General features: G+C 42.3%; 1 protein-coding gene across 2 annotated transcripts in view; it reads right to left on the reverse strand.

Moving 5' to 3' along the window:
* SLC9A7 (solute carrier family 9 member A7) overlaps window positions 1-14,900 on the reverse strand; it is a 224,368-nt gene that overhangs the window by 19,148 nt on the left and 190,320 nt on the right. For both annotated transcript variants that reach the window (XM_053579245.1, XM_053579246.1), the window contains 2 exons: window positions 11,245-11,308; window positions 1,177-1,259 (listed from right to left, as the gene is read on the reverse strand). In XM_053579245.1, the coding sequence (XP_053435220.1) occupies window positions 1,177-1,259; window positions 11,245-11,308 (147 nt within the window). The remainder of the gene's footprint in view (window positions 1-1,176; window positions 1,260-11,244; window positions 11,309-14,900) is intronic.

A 14,900-nucleotide genomic window follows, 5' to 3' on the forward strand; every position in this document is an offset into this window, starting at 1 on the left:
TCTGTATGCCTTTTATATTTCAATAAAAAAAATTCTGACCAGGCATAATGGCTCACGTCTGTAATCCCAGCACTTTGGAAGGCTAAAACAGGAGGAATGATTGAGGGCATGAGTTTGAGATCTGCCTGGGCAACACAGTGAGACCCCCATCTCTAAAAAAAGAAATGTGATATATACCTATAGTCCTAGCTACTTGGGAAGCTGAGGCAGGAGGATCGCTTCAATTAAGCCCAGGAGTTGGAGGCTGCAGTGAGCTACAATGACGCTACTGCACTACAGCCTGAGTTATAGAGCAATACACTGTCCCATTAAAAAAAAAAAAATTCCTAAACATTTCCCAAGTCTCCAAAGACCATATATAATAAGTCACCTGCCTATTTGATCACTATGTCAATTTAAGAAATCATGAAGGTTTAACTTTTTGGTTTTTAATTTTTTTTTTTTGTTTTTTTGTAGAGACAGAGTCTTACTTTATCGCCCTCAGGTAGAGTGCCGTGGCATCACAGCTCACAGAAACCTCCAACTCCTCGGCTTAGGCGATTCTCTTGCCTCAGCCTCCTGAGTAGCTGGGACTACAGGTGCCAGCCACAATGCCCGGCTATTTTTTGTTGCAGTTTGGCCAGGGCCAGGTTTGAACCCGCCACCCTCGGTATATGGGGTGGGTGCCCTACTCACTGAGCCACAGGCGCCACCCTGGTTTTTAATTTTTATCTGGGACCTAGTGAATGCATCTATTTCAACAGAGTCTGCCTTGCATGTGGCCCAGTCATGCCAGTATCAAATCACACAAGATCTAAATTATCCTCCTTATGTGAGTTAACAGCTAAAGCTCCATTTCTCTTCTTGACCACAGCATAATTCATTGTATAATTTTAACTTAATTTATCTATAAAGACATGGCTCCCCTGGTTATAAAGCTCTTAAGAGCCAGATGAGTCTACCAGGCTATGGGCTGCTTACTCTAAGGAGACGCAAACATTTCTCTGGGCCAGAAAGACACTTACCCGGACTGCCTGTGGTTGAAGGATCAATGTATGTTGTCCCATGAAAGGACTGAGAATACACCTGTTCTAAGCACACATCTTTCCTTACTCATCAGAAATCATTCATCAACTCAACAAGAGGATTTCATTGTCAATGTTCCACCAACACAGGGGATGCCGCTTAAAAGGATACTTATGGTCAAAGCTGTACCACAGCCTGAATATCCATGCACTCTCCTGCTTTGTCCGGTTTCCTGTGGCAGAATCTGGGCCATCCTAGGAACAAACAAGAAGACACATGCTTAGTTGCACAAAAGGGATCTCAAAGAAAGGAGGGAAAGCTTCTTTTTAAACTATAATTTTTATAGACCTAGCATTCATAGTCAAACATCTCATACTATCAAAGTTTCAAAGATATACTGGAAGGGAACATTTCAGCAGACACTGAACAAAACTAAAAGGCAGAAAATCACTCTTGAAAATAAAAAGCCTTGTTTATGTCTGTGGGTAGATCAGCTAAATGTAGTACAAAATTTCTTTTGGCATTTTTATTATAATTTTTTTCAAAGTACCTTTCAGCAGATTAATTACCCTAAAATAGTCTTGAGCCTAACAGGTTCAAATTGATTATAGAGAATATTTTTAGAGCATCTGTAAAACCAACCTTCTAGCCCCCACCCCCACCCCCACCAAGCAGGCCTGGGGAAACCACAATTTGTTGAGTTTCCTGACAAACCATCCAAGGCTTCTCTATGGTCCTTATCCAGGCACTATGCTCCAGGTGTCAAAGGTAACCAGTTTCCCTACCAGTTTTAGGCAAGTGGGGTCAGTGGGCAGGGGACACTGAGCCCCGACTAGCAATTCTATTATTTTATCTACCCTCAAGTGGCAAGTTTCTTGCTGTTCCACTCATGCCTTTCCAACTCAAATATTTCCATCACTGAATTTTTAAATAACCTGCAAAATCAAACTTGAGGTCTAGGAAATCTGTCTGGTGCAGGTATTACAAACAGCACAATTAATATAAAACTCAGACTGAATGCAGCAATTTGAGGGCAGTACTGGGGCTCTGAGAAGTACAGATGGCTTGTGGAGAACAGCCATTTTTATTATTATCCTCTTTTAATACTACAACTCTGCAAGTGAGGGACAATAAACAATCACCAATTAAAACTTGAACCAAAATTATGAGCAGTTCTGAACCACAGTAAATGTTAATTCTACCTGCAATAGTAACACCAAGAATTGATCAGAGTTCTTTGATAAGCTAAGCATATAGACAAGTAGAGAGAAGGAAATTAGCAAGCACTATTTACATTCCTAAAGTTCCCAACAGCAAAGATTATTTTTAAAAATTGAATCCCCATGGTATTTCAGGAATGTTTAGTGACGGATATGGAAATGGCTTAAACAGGCCCTTCTGTGGATAAGGAAATATAAATAAGGAGAGACCCCAGAGACCAATTTTATTTTACATTTTTTATAAATCATTTGGAAGAAAGAAGGCACAGAAATATCTCTACTTGAAGATAACAATCATTCCTTTGGGTATCTGACCACTAACCCAATGGCAACTCTAAGAAGATTTCAAAATGCCATGTGACTAGAAAAGTAGTAGATGACCTTTCTGATAAGCAAATATTTTTATGGGAAAAACTAGTTCTTTATAAAGTGACAGTCTCTAAGCTGTCTGTTCTAAGTAGTACCTATAAAATTTCACTAAACTAGCAAGATGATAAACATCATCAGGAAGGATTTATAAACCATCAGGGACAAAACAAGTCCCCCAAAGTCAGTTTCTTCCACTCCTTCCCTTAAATCAACAATAAAACAACAGACCTGCCCTGTCACCCCTACAAAATCACAAGCATACTGAAGTTCTTGCCATTTCATCTCAAAGAAGCTACAAGAGACTAATATAAGACCCAAAGGGTCAATTAAACTGAGCTAAACAAAGGAGGAGCTTCTATTTGACAAAACTAACAAAAGATCTTAAGGCCTCAGAAAGATACACCTGTAATCTACAACTAACAGAAAGTGATCTTAAACTCCACAGCTAATCCCAACTAAGAGATGACCCTTAATGGCTAGGGGTAAATTCAGAACCACTCAAAAGTGTAACCTTGTAAAAAGGGCGTTAAACAACTTCTTATTCCAAGAGATAGTCCCAGAAGCATGTACAGGAAGAACTTAGATAAATCCACATTTGGTGGCTTTGGGGAAATCAGAGTGGTTCAGTGGAGTAGAACTAATTTTTTAAGCTGACCCAGAAGATAACCAACAATGGCTTCACCACATGATCTGAGCTGCTAACACAGAGAAGCCAGGAGAGGCCTTTCTGTGGGATGCAAATAGCACAAGGCTGAGCAGAGGTTGCTGCGGGGGTGGAGGGGAGGGAGGGGGTAGGCGGGGCTTCCTTCTTGGCTGCACTTGGGCATTCTTGGATTTCCATTCCGGTGCTGCCCACAGAAAAACAGGATTTTCTTTCTCACCTCTTCATCCTCAAACCCTGCATTTCCACCAGAAGGGCTCATACCTCAATGTCTTTATCTCAGGCTACTACTTCTAGAGCAGGCGTCCTCAAACTTTTTAAACAGAGGGCCAATTCACTGTCCCTCAGACCGTTGGAGGGCTGGACTATAGTTTTTAAAAAAAAACTATGAACAAATTCCTATGCACACTGCACATATCTTATTTTGAAGTAAAAAAAAAAAAAAAACAGGAACAAATACAATCACACCGCCTCATGTGGTCCGCGGGCCGCTGTTTGAGGACTCCTGTTTTAGAGCCTAGAACACCCTTTCTCCTCTCATTTTCTCCCTACCATGACACCTAACTGGCTGACTTCTATTCATCTTTCAAGGCCATGCACCAGCTCAGCTTCTCTGTGAAATGTTTCAAAAGCAATGGAGGACCCTAAGAGGTGGAGGTGTGGACATCACAGGCTCTCTCAACAGACTACCTGGGTCCTGACTGCCACTGCCTGGCTGTGTGACTGTGGGCAAGTTACCTAACCTTTCTGTGCTTCAGTGCCTTCATTTGTAAAATGGAGACATAAACAATTTCCTACCTCATGGGGGCATTAAGAGGCTGTGATATTATGATACAATAAGAAATATCCATTTGTTTTTACCCTAGATTCTGGTATAAAACTCCTAAAACCTTTGGAATTTCCTGAGTGGTTGGGGTGGGAGGAGCATCTTTTTTATTCATAATAAGCCCCTTTTAACCATACCTGAGTTAATCCTAATGAGATAAGACTCTTAGAGGATGGGGGCTGGTTGCCAGAGGAACCAATCATGTGATTAGAAGATCAGAACTTTCAGCCTCACTCCTGTTCTCCAGGAAGAGACAGGGACTAGGGATTGAGTAAATCACCACTGGGATGACCAATAATTTAATCAACCATGCCTATGCAATGGCACCTCCATAAAACCCCAAATAATTGGGTACAGAGCTTCCAAGATGGCTCCACACACTTCCGTCCCCATCCCCTGCCCTGTGCATCCCTCCCATTTGGTCATTCCTAAAATTTTTTTTTTTTTTTGCAGTTTTTTGGCCGGGGCCAGGTATGAACCTGTCACCCCTGGCATATGGGGCCGATGCCCTACTCCTTGAGCCACAGGAGCCGCCCATCATTCCTAAATTTTATTATTTATAATAAACTGGTAATAGTAAATAAAATGCTTTCCTGGGTTCTGTGAGTCATTCTAGCAAATATTTGCATCTGAGGAGGGGTATTAGGAACCCCTGATATGTACAAGGTCGCAACCTGGGACTTGCAACTAGTGTCTGTGGGATCCTTAACCTGTGGGATCTGAGCCAACTCCAGGCAGTTAGTCTCAGAATTGACTTAAACTGTAGGACACCCCCCCCCGTAACCAGAGAATTGAAGAATTGATTGGTGTGGAAAAAACCCCACTTATTTGGTGTTAGAAGTATTGTGAGTGTAGAGAAAAAGAGAGGCATTTATTTTAGAGGTATAAATGATTTTTACATTTAAAGAACTTAGGATGGTGTCTGATGTGTGGTAAGCACTCAACAAATAACAACTCTCAATTTTGTTCTGATTAAATATTTGTGAAATATTTAACACAGTATCTGGCACATAGTCAGAGCTCATATTATTAATTCATTCATTTGCAAAAACTAGGCATGTAATTTCAAACATATATTTGTTGGAGGGAAAAAACTAGTCATTAACATCATTTAGATATCTTTGTAGCTCTTTACACAAGGGAGTGTTAATCTTTTTACTGACATTATTAGTAGAAAAGCCCCTTCAAGAAAATAAACACCACCAACCCTACTTATTACCATTTTTAAGTATGTAACAACCAGTATCTATTTCTTCTGCATTCATTAAGCACCTACTTTGTGCCAGGTACCATGTTTGGTGCTAGAAACACAAAGATAAACAAGACTCAGCACCTGCCTCTTGAGGAGTACCCTTTCCAAAAGAGAAGATGGACAGACAAATACATATTTAGTGACAAATGTAATGGAAAAAAAGATAGCTGATTAAAGAACTGAAGAATGCCATATGGTCCTATTTTTTGAAATAATTTTCTAGAACTAATGAATAATGATATGTGTAGAATTATATTTCATTCCATTCTTATGTAATGTTTAAATATTTTTTCAAAGCTAAGTTTATTACAATGATGAAAAAATTTACTTTTTTATAGGGATGGAGCAGGGGGTAGGCAGAATAATGGTCCCCCCAAAGATTTCGACATCCTAATCCCAGGAGCTTGTGAGCAAGTTACATGACCTGGCAAAACAGGCTTCGTGGATGGACTTGAGGTTACCCATTTCAGCCCAGTACAGTCATGTGGGCCTTTAAAAGTAGACAAGAAGGGTAAGAGTCAGAGGGATATAAGAAGAAGATGCAGGAGAGACCTGGAGCTTGACAAGGACTCTCCTCACTGCTGCTGGCTTTCAAGATGAAAGAGGGCTGAGCACAGTATCTGAGCACAACCCCTGGTCAACAGCTAGAAGGACATGGGACCTCACTCCTACAACCACAAGGAACTGAATTCTACCAACAACCTGAATAAGCCTAGAAGTGGCTTCTTCCCCAGAGCCCAGCCCTGCCAACTCCTTACTTTGGCCTTGAGAAACTTGAAGCAAAGAAACAAGCTGAACCCATCATACTTGTGATCTACTGGACTATAAAACTGTGAATGTTTGTGGTAATTTGTTATAGCAGCCACAGAAAATTAATATAGAGAACAGTAAATAAATGATATAACTTTTTAAAATTAAATCATATCTGTGTACATTAATACATTGATATGGTACAGTGTGCTGATTTTATATATAATTTGGAATGCTTACATCAAAATGGTTAACATAGCCTTCACCTCACATACTTAATTGTTGTGTTAAGACATTTATATTCTACTCTTAATAGATTTGACATGTACCCTTGTAATATGTAACTTGATTTGGGTCTTTATCGTGTCATTGGGATGATGAGTCCAAGATTTCTCAGTAGCGGATAAATAACAGGAATCAAGTCTCTGAGAGTGACACATGGATAGTTTTATTCCTTGCTGAAAACTCTCCCCAGAGCTCCACACATTTCCTAGCCCAAGGTTTCTCAAATTCCTCTGGGGGATACTGTCAAAATGCAGATTCTGCTTCGTGGAGGCTGGGTGAGGCCCGAGAGTCTGCATTTCTAACAAGCTTTGTGGTGACACCCATGGGGCAACTTGGAGCCGCAGGATAGGCCTCTACTCCCTGAGGGAATAGCAGACAACCTTTCTGCTGCCACTCTCCACTCTCGCCCTTCATCACATTGTCACCGAACCCTTTAGGACAAAAATTCATCTGTCTTATTGCAGGTGTATTCCCAGAGCCTGAAGGAATGTGTGAAATAAAACAGGTGCTCAATAAATACTTATCAAATGAATGAATAAATTAATATTGACTCTGAGCTTCTAGAAAATACAAAAAAAAAGAATAACAGAAAGGGAAATCAAAGGGCCAAGGGAGGCAACTGGAAGAACAAAAAACTGGAGGGGGGAGCGGCACTTGTGGCTCAGTGAGTAGGGTGCCGGCCCCATATGCCGAGGGTGGCGGGTTCAAACCCAGCTCCGGCCAAACTGCAACAAAAAAAATAGCCGGGTATTGTGGTGGGCACCTGTAGTCCCTGCTGCTTGGGAGGCTGAGGCAAGAGAATCGCGTAAGCCCAGGAGTTGGAGGTTGCTGTGAGCCGTGTGACATCATGGCACTCTACCTGAGGGCGGTACAGTGAGACTCTGTCTCTACAAAAAAAAAAACAAAAAAATTGGAGGGGGTGGGTCAGAGAGCAACAATTTGAAGAAAGGGATCTTAGCAGTGGTTTGAAGTTAAAAGATTTGGGTGCCTGGGTATCTGATTTCAGCCTAGAGGAAAATTGGAGGGAGAAACCAGGAATCCAATTTTCTCAGAAAGTAGTAAGTCAGTGCAACTGTCAACAGCTGATTTTCTATAGTTTTCACTGCACACACAGTTGTACACGTGTGCATGCACACACACAGGCATAGTAGTTTCCCTTTTTCCACATTTCATTAATATTCAACTTGTGACCTTGTCCTGCTGATATGATAAAGCTGGGATAAATTCAGATTCATGTTCTTAGCTACTCCCATCAATAAATTCTCTTTTGTAAACTTGGAGAAAGAAGTAAATGATGTGTCCGCATGTCCGGCCAACAGAAATCTCAGTGGTCTGGTCTGGCATGAAAAGTCCCCCCTTTACTGAGGTGGGAGGCCACCCCTGGGATTGGGCAGCCTGTCTCCAGCTGAGGTTGTTTTTATTTTTGTTTTAAAGTCACCAAGACCTCCAGAGAAACAAAGCAACTGAGGTTTTTTGTCTTGTTTTGTTCTAATGAGTCAAACTTGCCAGAGACACAAAGCTGAAGTCTGCCCACCATATTCCTATGCTTCCCTCACATCAGGCAAGGTTCTAGCCAATAGCTCCTTTCCTTGTCTCACAGGAGCTAATATTCCAAAGCTCTCTAGCCATGACTCTGCTTATACTCTGCTTCTAGAACTAGCCAGGAGGAAAATTGTGCTCATTATAAAAAATGCTTTCCCATCAAATATCACATTTTTTTGGTAGTTTTTAGGAAGATTATTTAGAAAATCAAGTAAAGAGAAATGTCCCTTTTTTTCTAGTGGAGAACAAACATCTGGACTTTCCCTATTTCTGATTTTAGTTTCATGGCAACACTGAGCATGTGACCTAGATCTATTTCAGGGGAAACCACAGAAGCCCAGGGTTTCACCCAAAAACGAGAAATCCATTTATTTCACTCTTTTCCTGGGTTTTTTTCTTTGTGACCAATGAATGCTCCCACCCCTGCTGCGAGTGGTTCACTGGAATGAGAAGGTCAGGTCAAGAAAATGTGAAGAAATATGGGCCTGTTTATACCAGGGCTTGAGTCATTTCTAAGAGGGTGTCCTGGGGAACCAAGCTTGAAGTTTGCCTTTTTTTCCCAATCTGACAGCAATCTTGAAACCCTTTCAAAAGGTCAGTGGAATTGATTTTGAGGGCCCCTCTGCATGACTGTGTGTGAGGCTCAGAAGGGAAGAAGTGAGGGTAAGCCATAACACAGCTCCTGGCAAGGGATGGCAAATGGGGTGCCATTAGGAGATCTGTACAAGTGGCTGCCAGCCTGTTCACAATGCCATGTGTGCAGTGCTCCTGGCCCAAAGGGCCATCTGGGAGCCAACAGGAACGCTGAATTTACCTGCCCAGGGGGTTTCCTGAGGCTCATTCCACCTGGGGGTGAGCTATTTTAGCTGTCACTGCATGGACTAAATGCCAGAACGCTTAGCATTCGGGCCCCACAGCTTTCTCAAGAAGTGACAGCAGATTTGTTACAAAGTCTAAGTACAAGCCATGTCTCTGGTGTGCGGGTCTGATGTACAGTAAATTCTGCTACATGACCAACCAAACCATTTCACTCATTTCCTTTTGCAGATGCTGAGATACAGAGGTGGGAGCAATGAGGAAACAGCAAAGAGGCTGCAAATGTTTTCACTGGTCTGGAACTGTCCAGATGGAATCTCTCCAAATCCTGGCTATCCAGCTGCAATTAGCCTATTTTTCTTATAAAATTAATCTAGACTGGCCACAGTTCTGTGGAGGATGCTTTGGAATAGGGTGGCCATATCCTACTAGAGCCATTATTTTCCCTTCAGTGAAATACAAGACGTCTGTCATCCCCCCACCAGGTGTTCTCAGGATGAGTTTCAAGATCTGCTTTACTCTAAATTAGTTTCCAGGTGCACAGTTTCTGAAATCCTATTTTCTAAAGTCTTCAATCAAGGCTAGCATCAATTAGCAACTTTCTAAAATGTTCCCAATTGGCACAGTGGTCAATTCTAATACAATCTCAGAGGTCTTTTGGTGATCCATTAAAGTGGGCAGCAAAACCCCAATGAAGCTCATTAAAAACTCTTCTCCCAAATGTCCAAAAATTTCAGAGGTCATGGCTTTACATCACTTAAACTGGAACCTAGACTGGACATCAGTGCCATAAATGCCTCATCAGGCTGTGGCCAGTCTCAAAGAGAAAGAAACAAGGCACCCACTAGGCCCCACACAGCACCACATTTTGTGAGACTAGTTAAATCTGATTTATAGATAGAATCATTTAGAAAAATCCTATGGAATCTGCAATCTGCAGACTGGATTTGGTATTAAGTACAATGACGAATGTTATTCTGAGATGACTGGAAGAAAAAGAACAGGGTTTCACGAACAACACAAGTTGCTGGTCAGTGAAGCTACCTGCTATGCACTGTATATCTCACGATCCCATCTGCCCATCAAACAGAGCTCCCCCCCATGTGTCAGCACTGGGCACTCAACGCTGAACAAAATAGTTCTTGACTCCCAAGGCCAAATCATAATTTTTGTGTTTTTTTTTTTTGAGATGGAGTCTCACTATGTTGCCCTTGGTAGAGTGCTGTGGCGTCACAGCTCAAAGCAAACTCAAACTCTTGGGCTTAAGCAATTCTCTTGCCTCAGCCTCCTGAGTAGCTGGGACTACAGGTGCCTGCCACAATGCCCGGCTATTTTTTTGGTTGTAGTTGTCACTGCTGTTCAGAAGGCCCAGGCCAGGCTCGAACCCGCCAGCCTCACTGTATGTGGCTGGCGTCCTACTCATTGAGCTACGGGCGTGAGCCCAAATGATAATATTTTGATGACACATTTCTGCCCCTATTATAACTCTCCTTTCTCCATCTTGCCTGTCCAAGACATGCCTGTTTTGGAAAGGAGCAAAACCTGGAGACAAAGTCCTAATAGTCATACAACAGAGATGTTATGGCCACTTTAAAACATGTCTGAAAATTCGCTGACATTCTTCCCATCTAGAGGTTACAGTTTCTATTTCCTCCCATTGAATCTGCACTGGTCCTAGAAATGCCTAACCAATAGGAAACTACAGAAATGATGCTGTAAAACTTCCAAGATTAGGTCAGAAAAGGTAACATAGCTTCCACCTTGCTTGCTGGGACAATCACTTGTGAGACCCTGGGCTATTGTGTTAGAAATCTAGTAGCCTGTGGCCACCATTCTGGTGGATGGTTCAAGCCCCATGGAGAGCCATGTGTAGCAATTCTAGTCACAGGTGCTCATCCTTCAGCCTTCCCAACCCAGATGCCATACATATGAGTAAATGAGCCTTCAGGTGACTCCAGCTCCCAGCCTTGAGTTACCCCCAGCCTCCCAGTTTTCCTACCTGAGGCCCTGGATTTCACAGAGCAAAGGCAAGCCATCCCTACTATGCCCTTTCCAAATTCCTGACCTAGAGGATCCCAGCCCTGGAGGAGTGGGAGTGCCTGCAGTCACCCAACATCTCTCCTCTCTTCCTCAGATTCTCTTAGCTAAAGAGTCAAATCATATCCCTCTTTTTCTCCTTCCTAGGACCTACATAGTCAGAACCAATATATCCATTCCCGAAAAGTAAAAATCCAGAGACTCTGGCCAGCTTATCCCCTTCAGTTGTTTAAGAACGCAGACTCTGGAGTCAAATCCTGCTTCCATCAGTTTCTAATTCTCTAACCTTAGGATTTGCTGAAACTCCCAAACTTCAGCTTCTAATCTGTAAAATGGGAAGAACAGTACATGCCTCACAAAGAGGTTTTCAAGATCACAATGAGGGAATCCGGTAAAGTTACTGGACCGTGGCAAATGCTCAAAACATTTTAGCTATTTTAAATCATGCCTTCCCTAAAAAGAAGAGTCTCTCGTCACTTACCCCTTGTAAGACTTGAAAGCTGTCATTGTTGGGTGGTGGGTCTTGATCTGGGTCAACACCAACTCTAAAAGTCACCAGAGAGAAAGACAAGGAGAAAAACAAAGTATTAGCTTGACCCATGGCAGCCATGCTGACTGAAAGTAGCACAAGGCTGACGATCTTCCCAAAGCAGAAGGAGCGGTTAGCTAAAAGGAGAGGAAGGCAGTCATGCAGAAGTCATGAGGAAGAGGTTATATACCATTTCTGGTCCCAGAGGGCTGGAGGGGTGATGAACCTGGTGTGCTTATGCCCTAAGCAAGGCCTCTGGAGCATGGTACATGCTACCAGTTGTTCATATGCCTTCCTGCATCAGGTGGTCCAGTTACCAAAATGTGGGTCCCACTGCATGGGGGCCCTTCTTCTCTGCTGTTTCTTCACTTCTTCCACACTGATCTGCTTTCATTTTACTAACATTTTGTTACAACATTTTTTCATATGCTCCAAGAGGTGTTGAAAGAATTTACAGTGAACCTCTGTAAATACACTATCACTAATTATAGCCATTAACATTTTATTATATTTTCTTTATTACCTATCTACCCATTTCTCTATCAGCCATCTTATTTTTGGATGCTTTCAAATAAAGTTGCAGATATCAGTATACCTCCCCTAAATACTTCAGCTTCATATTGACAGAGTCTCTCTCCTTGACCAAACTTTAGTCAGGTTACTCTAAATCCTCTTTCCAACCAGGCCTTGGCTTTTGGGCTTCCATGTCCATTTTTGCATCACCCAATTTTAGCATAAATCTTGCTAAGTTGATTTGGCCAGAAACCCCCACCCAAATATCTGATCAGATTTCTCATCCTCCATCATCCCCCAGGTGATGTCTGATCCCTCTGACCTATCTTCAGCAGGAATCCTGTTAGATCAGTTTAGCCATAATCCCCCTTAGCCCTGATGTTTTCTCTCAGTCATTTTCCATCTACTGACCCCTCTCACTCTCCCCTACTACAAAACCCTATCACAGTGGTCCCCATTACCAATTGTGATAGTCCTGAATGATGTCTGCCCTACCATTTTTAACAAGTGTCAGAATAGAGTCCTGACCTGCTTTTAATCCTGGTGCCCCCATAACCTCTTGCATTAAAGATGACTGGAGGACTCAAACATTTGAGTGAAGACAGAACTAATGAAGACAGAAAAAAAGCAAAATGGCAAAATTTGTTTATAATAAATTCCATAAAAACATGAGGGCAGTTGTCTTGGCTTAGTAACATACCAACAGGTGCTCTATGCATCTGTTCATTATTTATCCCTGCACTTTCCTCATGCTGAGGCAGAGAACTGGGATGCGGATGACGTGGACAACATGGGGAAATTGGGGAGAGAATAAGGATGCCAGGAAAAGCCCACATCTCTCCCCTCACTCCCTCCAGTGTTGCAAAGAATGGACAGGTCATAAAAGGTAAACTAAGAATAGAACTGTCAGCAGATTGGGTCTGATTTGAGCTTGAAGTGGGGTGCCAAGTGGACTCTAATACGGGTGTTCTTTGCAATCTATACCAAGGCGATGACTCTAAGGACCAAATAGCAGATGGAAACACAAAGTCCCATGTGCATGCACTTACTTTTCCTCTGTTCCTGCCCTCCCTTTTGCCTACCTGTGATGCCAAGCACCATTCTGAGCACTTAGTTAAAATCTTTTGTGTGCCTTGCACCAGATCTCCACCGTGTGGGCCTGAGGTTTGATGGGATCTTTGTATTACATTAGATGGACATTGCTTTATGTCTAGAGGCTACTTCCAGGAAGGGGTTTCTGAGGGTTGGAGGTTTGTCCTCACAAATGGACGTTATATGGAGACCTTTGAGCAACAAATCTCACAGAGATCTTTTGACATGAAAACCATCTACATACAGGAGCCCAAGAGGTGTCCACAAAAGTCACACTCGAGCCCTAGTGCACGCGACATGTCTAATGAACAAAAGCAGTAGAGAAGAGGTTGCATATTGAATTCCTAGCTGTTGATATTTAGCCCTTATCTGTTTTCAGAGCCCCTTAATGTATTTTTCATAGCGATAAATCCTTTGTGTGGTGGTTTTGTCAGCACTTATAAGGTCATGGAGAGGAATCCAATATTAGGCCTTGTTCAGTGGATTCTAGAGCAGCACAAAGACGCTTCATGCCAGACTAATTCTCTGAAGATAGGTTCCCAGGTACAGGCTCAGTGGGGCAGAGTGCTGGTGACTGCTGCAGCATCTCTCAGACAGCCTACCAGAGTGCCAGGTACCCTGACTGCCCGCCATCTAACTCCAGAGAAGCTGTGGCGGGGCACAGAGCACAGCAAGGCCAAGAATGTGGCACTTCTGATCTGTGATTAATAATCTCTCCTTTCTGCACTGTGAATTTTGAAAGCAGTGTATTAGCTGTTGTGAGTGGTTTCCATGCCAGTAAAGATAAAACAAATGGACTTTAGCAGCCCACATGAAATAGGAAGACCATGCATGGCTTAAATGTGTCCTATACTACAATGAAGGAAATAAAATCAAATACAGTAAAAGCTGCCAAATGAAATTTAACCCTCTCTATTCTTTTAACTAATCTCTATTAGGAGAAAATAAATCAGTTTAACAAGAATTAAAATAGATTCTGCTTAACAAGAACTGCTTATAAAAAGTAGGCTTTGACTGAAACATCATTTGTCCTGAAAACATCAATGGAACTCATCCATTCATCCTGGACCCACATGGCCAGGCCAGAATTCAAAACAGCAAAACCCCGGATATTAGAATAAATTGAGAAACTCATGAAATTAAGGCGACTACCCTAATCTCCTCAAAAATGTGTGAGGCCTGCCATTTTGTTCTGGGGGAACTAAGAGTGACTCTAGATCTCTACAAAAAATTCTGCAATGTGAAAATGTTCTATATATGCACCATCTAATAGGTAACCACTAGCCACCCACATGTGGCTATTGAGCACTTGAAATGGGGATAATATGACTGAGCAACTGCATTTTACATTTTAGTTTTCATTAACTTTATTTATTTATTTATTTGACAGAGTCTCACTTTGTCACCCTCAGTAGAGTGCTGTGGAGTCACAGCTCACAGCAACCTCCAACTCTTGGGCTTAAGCTATTCTCTTGCCTCAGCCTCCCGGGTAGCTGGGACTACAGGCACCTGCCACAATGCACAGCTATTTTTTGTTGCAATTCTCATTGTTGTTTTAGCTGGTCAGGGCCGGGTTCGAACCTGCCACCCTCAGTATATGGGGCTGGTGTCCTACCCATTGAGCCACAGGCACTGTCCAGTTTTCATTAACTTTAAATAGCCACATATGGCTAGCAGCTACAGCACAGTACAGATTCTAGAAAGTACTCATTCCAGCCATCTCTCTAAGACAGGCGTCCTCAAACTGCGGCCTGCGGGCCACATGAAGCGGTGTGAATTGTATTTGTTCCCGTTTTGTTTTTTACTTCAAAATAAGATATGAGCAGTGTGCATAGGAATTTGTTCATAGTTTTTTTTTTTTTTTAACTATAGTCTGGCCCTCCAACGGTCTGAGGGACAGTAAATTGGCCCCCTGTGTAAAAAGTTTGAGGACGCCTGCTCTAAGGTCACTTTTTCCCCCTACGAATAAAGGGACAACTGTTTGCTAACTTTTTGCCTTCCCA

This window comes from Nycticebus coucang, chromosome X (genome assembly GCF_027406575.1).
Source record: "Nycticebus coucang isolate mNycCou1 chromosome X, mNycCou1.pri, whole genome shotgun sequence".
NCBI classification, from domain to species: domain Eukaryota; kingdom Metazoa; phylum Chordata; class Mammalia; order Primates; family Lorisidae; genus Nycticebus; species Nycticebus coucang.